Source organism: Equus quagga, chromosome 2 (assembly GCF_021613505.1).
Source record: "Equus quagga isolate Etosha38 chromosome 2, UCLA_HA_Equagga_1.0, whole genome shotgun sequence".
NCBI classification, from domain to species: domain Eukaryota; kingdom Metazoa; phylum Chordata; class Mammalia; order Perissodactyla; family Equidae; genus Equus; species Equus quagga.
The window spans coordinates 123,433,587-123,450,316 of NC_060268.1; the positions used below are offsets into that span (position 1 = coordinate 123,433,587).

The window sequence follows — 16,730 nt, forward strand, 5'->3', positions numbered from 1 at the left end:
TATCAGGATGTAATCACATGGCAGGCTGAGGAAGATCTGTATACAGTTATTTTTACCCGAAAGATAGAATGCTAACAACATTAAAACTTTAAAAAGAAACACTATTTTATTCCCATTTGAAATTTTATTATTTAAAGTGTTTTACCTTACACTAAATAATAGCCAGGCATCTACTTTTTAATAAAGCAATAAAAGAAACAAAATTATATTTCTCCATCTTAAGCATGAGGGCAAGGAAGTCAACTGAGTAAAAGACAACAATTAACTACGACAATTTAATATTTTATCTGGGGAAAGAAAATGAAATGACATATTTCCCAATATGCCCTCAGTCTAGATAATGGAATACAATACTACATATTTTAATGTGTATATGGGAACAATTATTTCCTGTGTTAACCTTATGTAGTGTAAATTATCCTAATCCTAGTAGGATTAAGGTCATAGTGTTAATTATATCTTTATACCATATATAATTTTAAGAATCAGATTGTTTACATACAATCTACTCCATGAACAGAGTAAACCATACACAACCTCAGGTTTAACACACTTACAGTTCCTTGTGTTTGTCTTCAGCCAAGATTTGGTCATTTGCTTTAAGAGAATACCTATAAAACAGAAACAAAAATAGACTGGTCATTTAAATATACAAGTACAATTGCCTCATGGACATCTGACTGTGGTATCAACCCAGAGTCAGTTGACCCCTATCAAACAAGCAGTACTCTCTGTTACAGGTCTCTGTCTTAATTGATAAAACATAAAAATGACCAAGTTCTTTGCTGTGCTATTAGTCACTTCCACAGACACACTCCAAGAACTGAAGGGAGATGAACTTGACCATGGTTTGAGAACATAAGATATCTTCAATAATCTTCTGTAGTGAATCATCTGTAATGTTACATTCATCCAGCAGATCAAAATTCAAGAAACTACGATAACATTAAGTATTTAAGAGTTCATAAAACAATATACAGTTATTCATTCGTTAAATACACATAAAGATCTTCTGTGTACCAGACTATGTACTAGGTAGTGTAACACAGGAGGAAAAGTAAGTTTTGGAGTTCCTGACTAAACCATTTACTAGCTTAATGGCCACAGGCAATTACTTCACCTCTTTAAGTCTCAGTTTCCCTGTCTATAAATTTGAGGTTGCTAGAAATACTAGAATAGGGATCTTTCAAATTGCTGTATATTTGTACTGCTGGAGGTAATCAGACTTTCTGAAGAGTACACAGAAATAGATACTTAACAATGATGGACAACAATTCCCAGGTCTTCAATTTCCACTTGTATTCAACGCTTTCCTAAAACTAATCTACCTGACAATGGATCAGAGGTCCAAGTGGAATGTAGATTCTCCTTCTTGCCTCCCCTTTCACAAGTGCTTTTACTCACTTTATTAAAATATGGCATACCTCTCACCCATCCTAAATGGAACTATATTGCATTGCCTGGGATGTAAAGATCTCTGAAGTGCTAAATGAGGAATGATTCATATTTTGTCTGCAAAGCCATAAACTGGCTACAGGGCTTCCTGGTTTATACATTATTTCTATAAAGAATGAAGCTGGAAATTATAAATGGGGAATTGTATTAGGATGTTCTATTTTAAGATACATTACAGAATGGGGCAGAAGTTGATTACAATTTTCATTTTAAAAGTTTGTCTCTTTCAGCCCATGTTCATCATCAAAGAATGTATTACTTTTCAGGAAGAGTCCTGTGAAGCAAAGCTAAAAGTTTCCAGTAAGGAACAAGAAAAGCGTCAACTTATTTCTTCGAGGCAACAAACTTAAAACAAGGCTCCTCGCCCGTTCATTTATATACCAAGAATTAAATATCAGAAGATGGCTGTCACAGGAACACAAATCAAATCATTAATTTGAATTGAAAAATGAGGCCAGACTTCTTCTATCATGAAAGTAAATCTGACTAGTTTGACAATGAAGAATAATTTTGCCTATAAGGTTGCAAGGCAGATGATGGCCTTAAACTGAACAAAAAGCTTTGACTAAAACATTTTTAAGTCACTTGATAAAAACATTTTATAAAAACAATATTCTTTTCACATTAAGTATATTAAAACTAACAATATTAAACTTTTCCCAGCAACTCCAGAAATGTTCAGGTAAACATATGCCTATAAGTAAAACACTAATAGATAAAATTACTAATTTTTTTTTAGCTTTTTTATTTTTCTGGTATACTTCCCAGAACTGCATGTCTCTACTGACTCTAATAACTGGCAAGTCAGGGGGATTCTAATTTTTTCCTTCCAATAAAACTGAAGAAAGACCTAATCAAATTATCAGCTGATAAATAAAAATGATTTCTGATGACAGATATTTGATGATAGAGAAGTTCAAATAACTGAGAGAAAGAGCTGAAACAAAACTGTCCATTACCATCAAATTATGTGAACATTGTTCTCAGCATTTATATCTCTAAAAGAAAAAAAGGGAAACGAAATTGATGCTAAACATTTTCTTACTGCAGCAATGAACGTTATTTATTCACAAAAGGTTGAACTAATTTAATTATAATAAATATTAGCTTCACCCATCTCATTAAAAGATACATTTCCAATAGTTTTCTATTTCTCCCGTTTAATATTTATTCAACAACAGTTAATAAATTTATGTTGTTTTACTAATTATATACTAATTATGACATACTAACCAGGAAATTTTTTAAATTCAATTTACACACATGTTTTTGTTGAAGAGATATATGATAGGGTGATCAATATGCAAGAAAGGCTTTAATGCTAAATATATTACGTTCATAATGTATGCATAATATATTATACGCAAAATATAACTCAAGAATAAAATACATTATATAAGGATAAAAGTCTGGTGGGGAAAAGTGTAAGAGAAATAGAAATTTAGAGTGACATTCACAACTTGGCAGAGTGAGTTGTTCTCTTTATCTCTCCCTCTCTTAACTACAACTAAATGGACATGCATTGACCAATGGAGGAAGTCCCCACAGTACAACAGGACACCTGAGAGACACACACAACTATACATCTGAGGGTGGATTGACAGGACCTACAGGAAGTGCTGGAGCTAGGTGAGCACTTCCTGCCCACCCCCCTACAGCCCTGTGCACACGCACACTTTCGAGCCTAGAATGAGTGCCAGAAAAGTGGACACCCCCAGGGGCGACTGTGGGAAGACAGGGTGACAGCCCTTAGCCCATTCGTGATCGCTTTCCTGGAGGGAGGGAGCCCACCATGCCCCTGTGGCTCCAGGGAGTGGCCCTGGCTTGGTCCCTGTGAGGAAGCCACATCCACCAAGCACAGCAGCACCGGGGGTCCACAAGCAGACAGAGTGGGAGATCTAAACACCAGTGGAAGCACACTCCAGGACCACACAAGCACCCAGAGTACTGCTGAGCCCTGAAAATGGGAATGCACCCCAGGGTGACTGTAGGAAGAGGGGGCAGCAGCCCTTAGCCCACTCGTGATCCCTTTTCCAGCAGTGGGGGAGCTCACTGTGCCTCTGCGGACCTGGCTAAGTCCCCATGAGGAAGTCCCACCAACGAAGCACAGTCCACACAAGTGCCTGAATGCTCTCTAGGCTGCCACAAGTGCCCATAATGCCCCTACAACTTCCAGAAGAGGAGTTGGGACCAGAAACTCTGCTTCTGCTTCCCACTAGTGGTAGCAAGTGGAATCTGTGATCTAATACTACCACAAATGTGCCAACAAAAGATTAGTTCACCAAACAAGATCAGAAACTACAGCAACAATTCAGACCAGAAGGAAAATGACAATTCATCAGAAACCAACCCCGAAGGCACAGAAATTTATAATTTAAATGACAGAGAATTCAAAACACCTGTCATAAAGAAACTCAATGAGTTAAAAGAGAACACAAAAAGACAGTTCAATAAGCTCATAAACAAAATTAATAAGAAGGAATACTTCACCAGAGAGATTGAAACTATTAAAAAAAAAAAGTCAAGCAGAAATTCTGGATACGAAAAACACAATTAATGAGATAAAAAACAATCTAGAATCCTTAAGAATAGAGCTGATGTTATAGAGGAAAGAATTAGTGATTTAGAGGATAAAAATATACAACTATGACAGGTGGAGGAAGAGACAGAACTAATATTGTAAAAAAATGAAGGAATTCTTCAGGAAATATCAAACTCAATTAGGAAAAGCAACATAAAGATTATACCTATTACAGAAGGAGGAGAGAGGGAGAAAGGAGTACAGAGCCTGTTGAGAGAAATAATAGCTGAGAACCTCCCAAACCTGGGGAAGGAACCAGATTTAAAAATACACAAAGCTAATAAAATGCCTAATTACACCAATGCTAAATGACGTTCTTCAAGGCGTATGATATTGACACTGGCAAAAATCAACAACAAAGAAAAAATATTACGGGCAGCAAGGCAGAAGAAAATAATCTACAAAGGAAACCCTACCAGGTTTTCAGCAGCTTTCTCAGAAGAAACCCTAGCAAGCTAGGAGGAAATGGAATAATATATTGAAAATAGTGAAAGATAAAAACTTTCAGCCAACAATACTCTATCCAGCAAAAGTTTCCATCAGATATGATGGAGAAATAAAAGCTTTCCCAAATAAACAAAAGCTGAGGGAGTTCATCACCACTAGATCTCCCCTACAAGAACTGATTAAAGATGCCCTCATATTGGAAACAAAAAGGCAAAGGTCTACAAAGCTTTGAGCAAGGAGATGAATAGACAGACAAAATCAGAAAACTGCAGCTCTCTATCAGAAGAGGGAAGCAAATGTTCAATTATAACAAAAGATAAAGAAAATGAAAGCATCAAAAGTAGGTATTAACACTTCAACTGAGTCACAAACTCACAACATTAAAAAGAGAATACATGCAACAATAACAGCTCAGAAGGGGAAGAGGAGAGGGATGGAACCTAGATTGATGTAGATAAGAGGCTATGAGAAAATGAACTATTTCATCTACAAGGTCTTTCATACAAACCCCACGGTAACACTAAAAAAATCAGAGCAGAGCCACAACTCACAAAAACTGAGACAACCTCCTCAGAAAACCACCAATATGAAACCGCAGTCAGAAATACAAAGAGAAACAATGAAAACATGACCAACCAGAAAACAAGAGATACAATGGCAGTATTAAGCCCTCATATATCAGTAATCACTCTAAGTGTAAATGGATAGAATTCTCCAATCAAAAGACAGAGAGTAGATGGATGGATTAAACGACAAGACCCAACAATACAGTGCCTCCAGGAAACACATCTCAGCCCTAAAGACAAACACAGACTCAGAGTGAAGATGATACTCCAAGCTAATGTCAAACAAAAGAAAGCAAGCATTGCCATGCTTATACCAGACAAAGCAGACATCAAGATAAAAAAGGCAGTGAGAGACAAAGAGCAGCAGTATATAATGGTAAAAGGGGCATTCCACCAAGAGGACATAACACTTATGAATATATATGCACCTAACACAGGGCCACCAAAGCACATAAAGCAACTAATTAACAGATCTAAAGGGAGAAATTAACAGCAACATGATAATAATACGGGACCTCAACACCCGACTTACATGAATGGACAGATCATCCAGACAAAAAGTCAAGAAGGAAATGGCAGATTTAAAAGAAACACTTGACCAGATGGACTTAACAGACATATGGAGAGCATTCCATGCAAAAACAGCAGAATACACATTCTTCTGAAGTGCACATGGATCATTCTCAAAAACAGACCATATGATGGGAAACAAGGTAAGCCTCAATAAATTTAAAAATATTGAAATCATCTCAAGCAACTTCTCCAACCACAATGCTATAAAACTAGAAATCAACTACAAGAAAAAAATAGGGAAAGCCAGAAATAGGCAGAGACTAAACAATATGCTACTGAACAGCCACTATATCAAAGAAGAAATCAAAAGACAAATTAAAAAATACCTAGAGGCAAATGAAAATGAAAATACAACATGCCAACTCTTACGGGATGCAGCAAGTACAGTCATAAGAGGGAAATTCACAGCATACAGGCCCACCTCAACAGACAAGAAAAATCTCAAATAAGTAACCTTAAAGTACACCTAACACAACTAGAAAAAGAACAAACAAAGCCCAAAGTCAGCAGAAGGAGGGAAATAAGAAAAATCAGAGCAGAAATAAACGAAATAGAGACTAAAAAAAAGGAGAAAGTATCAATGAAACTAAGAGAAGAAAATAAAATTGACAAACCCTTAGCCAGACTCACCAAGAAAAATAAATAATGAAAAGAAAGAGGAGAAATTACAAGAAATACTGCAGAAATACAAAGGATTATAAGAGAATACTATGAAAAACTATACGCCCACAAATTCAATAGCCTGGAAGAAAGGGATAAATTCTTAAACTCAAACAACCTCCCAAAACTGAATCAAGAAGAAATGGAGAATCTGAATAGACCAATCAGAAGTACAGACATTGAAACAGTAATCAAGAATCTCCCAAAACAAAAGTCCAGGACCACAAGGCTTCTCTGGGGAATTCTCCCAAGCATTCAGAGATTTAATATCTATCCTTCTCAAACTACTACAAAACATTGGAGAAGATGGAACCCTTCCTAACTCATTCTATGAGTCCAACATCACCCTGACACCAAAACCAGACAAGGACAACACAAAGAAGGAAAATTACAAGCCAATACCACAGATGAACATACATGCAAAAGTCTTCAACAAAATATTGCCAAACCGAACACATCAATACACTAAAAGGATCATACACCATGATCAAGTAGGTTTTATTCCAGGGACACACGGATAGTTCAACATCCACAAATCAATGTGACACACCACATTAACAAAATGAGGAATAAGATTCACACAATCATCTCAATAGATGCAGAGAAAGCATCTGACAAGATCCAACATCCATGTATAATAAAACCTCTCAATAAAATGCGTATGGAAGGAAAGTACCTCAACATAATGAAGGACATATATGTGAAACCCAGAGCCAACATCATACTTAATTGTGAAAAATTGAAAACCAACCCTCTGAGAATACAAACAAGACAAGGGTGCCCACTCTCACCACTCCAATTCAACATAGCACTGAAGGTTTTGGCCAGAACAATTAGGCAAGAAAAAGAAATAAAGTGGATCCAAATTGGAAAGGAAGAAGTGAAACTCTTGCTGTTTGCAGATGACATGATTCTATATATAGAAAATCCTAAAGAATCCATCAGAAAACTATTAGAAATAACAATTACAGCAAAGTTGCAAGGTACAAAATCAAGTTACAAAAATCAGTTGCATTTCTATACACTAACAACAAAGTAGCAGAAAGACAAATCAAGAATACAATCCAATTTACAATCGCAACAAAAAAGAATAAAATATCTAGAAATAAACTTAACCAAAGAGGTGAAAAGACCAATACACTGAAAACTATAAGACACTGTTGAAAGAAACTGAAGAAAATATAAAGAAATAGAAAGATATTCCATGCTCACAAATTGGAAGAATAAACATAGTTAAAATGTCCATATTACCTAAAGCAATACAGATTCAAAGCAATCCCAATCAGAATCCCAATATATATTCTTCATGGAAATAGAACAAAGAATCCTAAAATTTATATGGAACAAGAAAAGACCCTGAATAGCTAAAGCAATCCTGAGAAAACAGAACAAAGCTGGAGGCATCACAATCCCTGACTTTAAAATATATTACAGAGCTACAGTAATCAAAACAACATGGTATTGGCACAAAAACAGACACACAGATCAATGGGACAGAACTGAAAGCCCAGAAATAAATCCTCATATCTATGGACAGTTGATCTTCAACAAAGGAGCCAAGAACATAAAATGGAGAAAAGAAAATCTCTTCAATAAATGGTCTTGGGAAAACTGGACAGCCACCTGCAAAAGAACGAAAGTAGACCATTATCTTGCATCATACACAAAAATTAACTCAAAATGGATTAATGACTTGAATGTAAGGCCTATAACCATAAAACTCCCAGAAGAAAATATAGGCAGTACACTCTTTGACGTAGGTCTTAGCAGCATCTTTTTCAATACCACATCTACTCAGGCAAGGGAAACAAAAGAAAAAGTTAACAAATGGGACTACATCAGACTAAAAAGCTTCCGCAAAGCAAAGGAAACCATAAACAAAACGGAAAGACAATTTGTCAACTGGGAGAAAATATTTGCAAATCACATATCCAACAAGGGGTCAATCTCCAAAATATATAAAGAATTCACACAACTGAACAATAAAAACACAGAAAACCTGATCAAAAAATGGGCAGAGGATATGAACAGACATTTTTCCAAATAAGATATACAGATGGCCAACAGGCACACGACAAGATGCTGAACATCACTAATCCTCAGGGAAATGTAAATCTAAACTACACTAAGATATCTGGGCCAGCCCAGTAGCATAGCAGTTAAGTTCGCATGCTCCACTTCAACAGCCCAGGGTTCACTGGTCAGGATCCCAGGCATGAACCTACACACCACTTATCAGTCATGCTGTGGTAGGCATCCCAAATGCAAAGTAGACAGGCATGGATGTTAGCTCAAGGCCAATCTTCCTCAGCAAAAAGAGGAGGACTGGTAGCAGATGTTAGTTCAGGGCTAATCTTCCTCAAAAGAAAAAAAAAATACTACACTAAGATATCACCTTACACCCGTTATAATGGCTATAGTCACAAAAACAAAAATTTTAAAATGTTGGAGAGGGTGCGGAAAAAAGGGAACCCTCATACACTGCTTGTGGGAATGCAAACTGGTGCAGCCAATATGGAAAAGCGTATGGAGATCTCCCAAAAAATTAAAAATAGAAATACCATATGAGCCAGTTATCCCACTATTTAGCATTTATCCAAAGAACTTGAAATCAACAATTCAAAGAGACTTATGAACCCCTATGTTCACTGCAGCATTATTCACTATGGCCAAGAAAAGACAAGATCGTACCATTTGCAATAACATGGATGGACTTTGAGGGTATTATGTTAAATGAAATAAGCCAGACAGAGAAAGACCAACACCGTATGATTTCACTCATATGTGGAAAATAAAACTAACACATGGAGAAAGAGAATAGTTTAGTGGTTATCAGAGGGGAACAGGGTTGTGGTGTGGGCAAAAAAGGTCGAAGGGTCACATTTACATGGTGACTGACAAATAAGAATGTACAAGTAAAATTTCACAATATTATAAACTATTATGACCTCATTAAAAAAAAAAAACAGCAAACCTAAGTGTCTAATCATAAGTCTATGTAAGCACCATGAAAGAGCAGAGCAGGGGTCTATTAAAGCAAAGAAGAAAGGAGACTTTTCTAGGTCAGGAGATCAGGAAAGGCAGTCATGAGGAAATCACATTGGAGCTGATGTATAATGGATGAGGAGAAGATAACCAGGCAATTTTTACAGGGGATAGACGCCCAGACAGAGGTAATTCCCGGCACTGTGTGAGGCAGTAGAGGTCAGAAGGTGGAACACAGGGAGCAAGGAGGAGAATGTTTCCAGATGAGGCTTCCAGAGAGAGACAGGCATCAGACCTTGCAGGGCTGTACTGTCCATGAAAGTAACTTTGTTTGTTATCCTAACACAGTATGTCTGAAAGATCACACTGGTGGTGGGTAAGGCGGCTTCTGCACTGGTCTAAGAAGATATGATAAGGACTTGGGTTAGAGTGGTGGCAATAGAGAGAAGCGGATGTTTCAAGAAATATTTAAGAAGTAAAATCAATAGGACCTGGTGCTACATCTATTATGGGCAAAGAGGAGAAAAAAAAGAGGAATCCAGGACACACACACACACACAGACTAGAATGAGACACCACCTTATACTTGTCAGAATGGCTATTAGCAGCAAGACAAAAAAAATGAAACGTTGGAGAGGATGTAGAGAAAGGGAACACTCATACACTGATGGTGGGAATGCAAACTGGTACAGCCAATATAGAAAACAGTGTAGAGATTTCTCAAAATATTAAAAATAGAAATACCATATGATCCAGCTATCCCACTACTGGCTATTTATCCAAAGAACTTGAAATCACTGATCCAAAGAGATTTACGCCCCCCTATGTTCACTGCAGCATTACTCACAATAGCCAAGATGTGGAAGCAACCCAAGTGCCCTTCTAAGGATGAATGGATAAAGAAAATGTGGTGCATATGTACAACACAATACTACTCAACCATAAAAAGACAAAACCGTCCCATTCACAACAATATGTATGGACCTGGAGGGCATGATGTTACGTGAAATAAGCCAGACAGAGAAAGACAAATACTGTATGATTTCACTCATATGTGGAAGATAACAAATACACGGATAAAGAGGACAGATTAGTGGTTACCAGAGGGGAATTGAGGGGTGGGCAAAAGGGGTAAAGGGGCACATATGTATGGTGACAGACAAAAATTAGATCACTTGTGGTGAGGACGATGAAGTCTATTCAGAAACTGATAAATAAGAATGTACACCCAAAATTACACAATGTTATAAACCATTACACTCTCAACAAAATTACTGCAAAAAAAAATATTTAAACAGAAAAAGGAATATAAAATTTTTAAACATTAAAAAAAGAGCTTGTTCAGGTATTTTCAGAAATGGATGATGGCAGGTATCCAACCACAATGGTATTTAGAGTCCACTAAAAGAGCGATTTATCAGTTTTATTTTACACCAGAATAAAAACCCATAAATATTAACTTAGTGAGGAGGCACTTCTTTATTAAAACATTTTTGTGGAAGTTAAAAAATTTGAAACCAGTGGATTTGATGATATCTATATTTTAGCAAAGTGCTTGGTACACATACAATAGGAACTTGATCATCATTACTTCCCTTCCTTCTCTAGCTAGCTAGTGATACAGAAATAAACATTTCTTGCCCTTAAGGAACCTCACAATTCAGTAAGCAAATCAGAAGAAAATAACTCTCACAGTGTGGTAAGCATTACGATAAAGTTAAGTACAATGTACACTGTTCATACAAAAGAGGGAGTAATAAGTCTCCTCCCTAAGAGAGTCAAGAAAGGGATAGCTTTTACATGTTCCCCAACTTTCTCTTCATTCCCTGTCATCTCTCTTCTTTGCTCCTTCCCCATAAACCACCTTCCCTTTTAAACTCTCAGGAAAAGAATGTAAAGGGAATAGTGAAAGAGGCCTGAAAAAAGGATCAGGCAAGAAGCAGACAATAGCCCAATTTTGATCAAATTGCCAAAGAGAGATTTTACTCTCCTAATTCACACAATACATCTCCACGTCCTCAACAATGACTTTGCAAGACCCATTTTGAACTGTTCTCCAGGCAAATTAGTTCTCTAATCCCAAACAAGCTCAAAGCTGTCACTTTTCCCATACCATTTCTTTCTCTGACCTGATTTACCCCTGCCCCAAACCTGGTAACTTTCCATCACATCTCAATAACCTTTATTTTTCTTCATCTTTGCTGGTTTTTATCAATTTTATCTTCCTTGTCTCTTCCTTGACCCCTGCACACTGATTCTTAGGAACATAGCCAAACATATACTACCCAGAGTTAGCCAAACCACAAGGTTTAAGGACACAGTACCCAAGACTGTCCTTGCTTCTGATACCATCTGCAAGTTCAGGGGGTTCCCAAAATCACCCTCAGGTACAACACTTCACTAGAAGGACTCCCAGAACTCACTGAAAGCTATTATACTCATGATTACAAATTACAAAGAAAGAATACAGGTGAAAATCAACCAAGGGACGAAATATACAGGGCAGTGTTTGGGAGGGTTCCAAATGCAAATCGTCCATTGTTCCCTCCTCACAGAGTCAGGATGCATTATTCTCTCGGCATCAATATGTGACAACATGGCACATTGTTGATATGTGACAATGTGGCATGGAATATTTCCAATCAGGGAAGCTCATCAGAGCTTCAGTGTACCGAGTTTTTATTGGGGCTTCATTATGCAGGCATGACTGATCAACTGAGTGCCCACGTAATTTAACTCAGTCTCCAGGTCAAGTGATACCATACAACCCAAAACCTGACCCTAAATCACATAACTGGTCACAACACTGGGTATGGACAGCCCTGCTCCTAAACTAAAAAGACACTTCTATCAGGTATGATGTAGATTATCTCCCAGAAGCCAAGGGAAAGGCGAGACCTCTCTTTGTGGAAGGCCAAGTTCTTTACTACACATATGGCTATGTGAGTGTTTATTTATTTATTTACATATGTCTATAAATATACTGATGTGTATGTGTATTTCTTTATTCATAAATTTCCATCTAGATTTGCTTTTTTCATAGAATTCTCCTTTATAAATATCCACTTTACCCAATTTTAGTTAGGTAAACAACTACATGAAATGCCACTAAATAACCTATGGTTATTAATTATCTATCTTGCTGCCTAAAAGAACAATATTCTAATTTTACAACTGGAACATCAATTTCGTTTGCAAATTAGAAAAAAGGTACTATTAGACAGAGGTGATTTGTTCCTCTAGGCAACTTAAATCTATTTCTAAAGTTCACAAACTACGATCAAACTCGATAGTTATAGATGGTTACTTGTAAGAGAATAAAAATTTTACGGAACACTTTTAAAATGTACACCAAAAAAACAGTATACATCTATAATTGTAAAAATTATGTTATAAACTAAAAAGACCATTGAAAATCATTTTGAAAGTAGGCAAAGTACAAATTATAATTATAAATATAAAGGTAAATATACCATGAGGACCATAATCATCACTAATGAAATGGAGCTATTTCTCCTGAAATATACAGTTTGTTTAAATGTGGGATTATAATCATATGTTAACCGCACTTTTACTTAGAATGTTGTGTTCTGCCAACTGAACTGCTATTGGCAGAACAGAAGATATACAGCCTTTTGAATATATCACATTTAACTTATTCTATGGATACTCAATTTTTTAAATTAATAAACTTCAAAGGGAAAATTCAGCTTAGTAGGAAGTACAGAGTAGAGAGCTATACCTCAACTTTCTACTATGTCTTTCTCAGAAGGATAAAAAGCACAGCCTATTTTTAAGTCAGGTTTTGATTCTTAAAGACATGACTAGATAGATGGTCTGTTTTTATATCCATTTCTTACATTCAAACATGAACATAGTCCCTAAAAAATCAGAGACAGCAAGACAGTATATGGTAGTTCTCAACCTTTTTTCTACCTGAATTTACCACAGGGAAAAGACATACACTCCAATCAGTAGAAGACAAGGAAGCAGAAGGAGCACAGGGAAGGGCCCTCTTTATCCTGCCACTCACCCCCACAAAAAGAACCCAGGAGGGCATTAAAGAACATTAGATTGAAGGTCTAAGACTTGTCTTATTGTCCTGATTCTGCCATTAAGTAGCTTTCTAAAGTAGGCAAGCCATTTCATCTAAGCAGGATAAAACTACTTATGTCACAGGGTTGCTATGTGGATCAAATAAGATAATACAAGAAGAGTGCCCAGCACAATATTTAACACATAACAAATACTCATCCTTTCCCACTTTCTTGAAATGCTTCCACTTCTGTAAAATGAATAATCTAATTAGTTCAGGAGGCAGGGAGCAGTTTAAAGTGTTTGCATGTTTTGGAACAGTTACATGACTACAAATTTCCATTAAGGAAAGCTCAGAGAGTTGTGTACAAGGATGTCAACCAGAGTATTATTTATGGAAAGGTAAAACTGTAAACAATCACACCATCCAGAAAGTAACAGATTACATCAACGAATAATAGTACAACCATCCAGAAATGGTTCAATATTAAGTTTTAAAAAAAAAATGAAAAAGAAGAAATATGGCAATGTACTCCCAAAAACAACTGGAAACATACATGTCAAAATATTATATAGCATTACAGACGATTTTTATTTTCTTCTTTGTGCTTTTTCAAAACATAAATAATAGGCATTATTTTTAAAATTAGAAAAAATAGATCAAAAACAAATAGACATAACACTTTAGAATGTGGTTACAATATTCACCTGGATGTAGCTTTCACTTAAACTTTTCAATCAATGAACATGTAAGCCTCCAAATGTTAGTGCCAAACTCAAAAACTTTTCTTGTATAAAAAATTTTAGGGGCAGGCCCAGTGGCACAACAGTTAACTGTGCACATTCCACTTTGACGGCCCGGGGTTCGCCGGTTCAGACCCCAGGTGCGGACATGGCACCGTGTGGCAAGCCATGCTGTGGTAGGCGTCCCACATATAAAGTAGAGGAAGATAGGCACAGATGTTAGCTCAGGACCGGTCTTCCTCAGCAAAACGAGGAGGATTGACAGCAGATGTTAGCTCAGGGCTAATCTTTCTTAAAAAAAAAAATTTTTTTAATATTTATTGTATCAATACTGATAGCAACAAGCGACAAGTTGGAAGAAGGGAAGTGGGAAGGGAAGGAGGTGGAGGGCAAGAGGAAAAGAGGAAGTATGGGAGAGAAGGAGGAGGAGTACTTTCCCTCGACCCTGTCTGAGTTGTTTAAGGAAGACACACTTGAAGCAAAAAGAATAAAATTCAGTAATGGCATTCCCACCACAGGCAATGGGAAAATGGTACTGTTCTTTAGGTTTATGATTAAATGTCAGAACACATAAATAAAGCATATTTTATTTGTATATATAAGGTATATATATATATAACTATTATAATATAATGTACATTATAGATAAGATATGCTAGAATAGCAGTATTGTACAACTAACAGCTATAAAATAAAGTTTGGGCCTTTTACAAGAGACTGAAACAAATTTTATTTATTCAATGTACTCTTTCCCCTGAAGATTAGCATAATAGAATTTCAGGTCTAGAAAGGTACTTGAAGAGATTGTGAAGTCCAGAAACAGCCCAGTCTTAAGTGAAATGTCCTGCCCAATGTCACACAGACAGTTAATGCCAAACTAAAACTTACTACATAGCAGGATGAGAATAAAATATTCCATAAATACTTGCAACTAAGATTGGCCTCTGAGAATTAAACAAGTAAAATTTCTAGAAATCTACAAATATTACCACAAATTGCAAAAAATTCTAATAACGTCCTGCAAAGCTTTATCAAATTGGCAGAATCAATCAGGTAGAACAGTGTGGGTATGGCAAGATTTTAAACTTAGCATGTTTAATTGGCTATTGCAATTAAAAAAATAAAGGTTGATTAAAACATATTAGAAAGGAGGAAAAGGGAAACCAAAAGTATTAATAACCACAACAGTGTTTCAGACTAAAGCTGAAATTTAAGAGGCCTATAAAGAAACAGATTAAGAGTAAACTAGGGTTAGAATGAGAAGAAGAGCTAAAAGTTACAAGGTTTATGAAAATAATATTTTAAATTCTCATTAGTAAACTAGATGAGGATTAAAACTTAATTAGAGAAAGCTAAAGGAAAGAGAATTAAACTAGATCTAAACCTAAACAAATAGAATTATACTTTTCATATTCTTAAATTTTTCTTTCCTTATGCTTTTTATTTAAAAAAAAAAGAACTGATAACTACTCAAAATGACTAACCACATATTTCCATTAACGGATATTTTTAAAATTTGGTATTTGTGAAACGTCACTGCTTAGCTCTTGGGCCACATCAATGAAACTAGCCTACTTTATATGACACCTCCCATTTATTTCTAAATACATTTTAATCTGGCTTCTGTCCCTATCACTCCACTGTGAGTTACGTAGCTGAGGTCACTATTGACATCTTATTTTCAAATTCAGTGAACTTTTTTTTCTTTTAAGATTTTATTTTTCCTTTTTCTCCCCAAATCCCTCCAGTACATAGTTGTATATTTTTAGTTGTGATCCTTCTAGTTGTGGCATGTGGGATGCCACCTCAGCATGACTCGATGAGCAGTGCCATGTCTGCGCCCAGGATGCGAACTGGCAAAACCCTGGGCCGCCGAAGCAGAGCGCACAAACCCAACCACTTGGCCACGGGGCCGGCCCCTCAGTGAACTCTTGTAGGCCTTATGTTATTAGACATCTCTGTTACATCTGATACTATTAAACATTCTGCCATACAAACTCACTATACTTCCTAAGACTCTGTCTTAGTTCTCCTGCTAAAAGCTCACTATTTCTTCTTCTATCTTCTTCCATAATTCTTCTTCACCTATCCATCCACTAAATGCTCTATCATCCAACCTACTTCTTCTTTTACTTTATACCCCTTCTCTAGAAGGGATCATCTACTGGTTGCTTTAAATACCACCTACATAATGATAATGATGATGATGATGACGATAATGATAATAATAGCTAACACTTATTGAATGGCATTGTGTCAAAGTACAATATGTTTTTTTATTGTACATCTCTCCAGCCATGAATCCTCTAACCACAAGAAACATAAATTAAACTCTCTCCTAATTATGCCTACCTAGATATCACATATTCAATTCATGCATGAAAAAAATTGAACTCAATCTCTCTAACCCCTCTAACATGTCCTTCTCCCATACTCCTCAGCTTAGTTGTACATATCACCATCTACTCAGTCACTAAAACCAAAAGTTGTAATGTCATCCCTGATGCCTCTGTCCCCTTCATTAAATCAATCATCAGGAATATTCTTATTGAAGATCTTTAGGGGCCGGCCCTAAAGATGGCTGAGTGGTTAAGTTGGTGTGCTCCACTTCGGCGGCCCAGGGTTTCACCAGTTCGGATCCTGGGTGCAGACATGGCACCACTCATCAAGCCATGCTGAGGTGG

At 36.4% G+C, this 16,730-nt stretch overlaps 1 protein-coding gene across 3 annotated transcripts in view; it reads right to left on the reverse strand.

Moving 5' to 3' along the window:
* ADK (adenosine kinase) overlaps positions 1 to 16,730 on the reverse strand; it is a 536,863-nt gene that overhangs the window by 435,423 nt on the left and 84,710 nt on the right. For all 3 annotated transcript variants that reach the window (XM_046652329.1, XM_046652331.1, XM_046652330.1), the window contains one exon: positions 558 to 611. In XM_046652329.1, the coding sequence (XP_046508285.1) occupies positions 558 to 611 (54 nt within the window). The remainder of the gene's footprint in view (positions 1 to 557; positions 612 to 16,730) is intronic.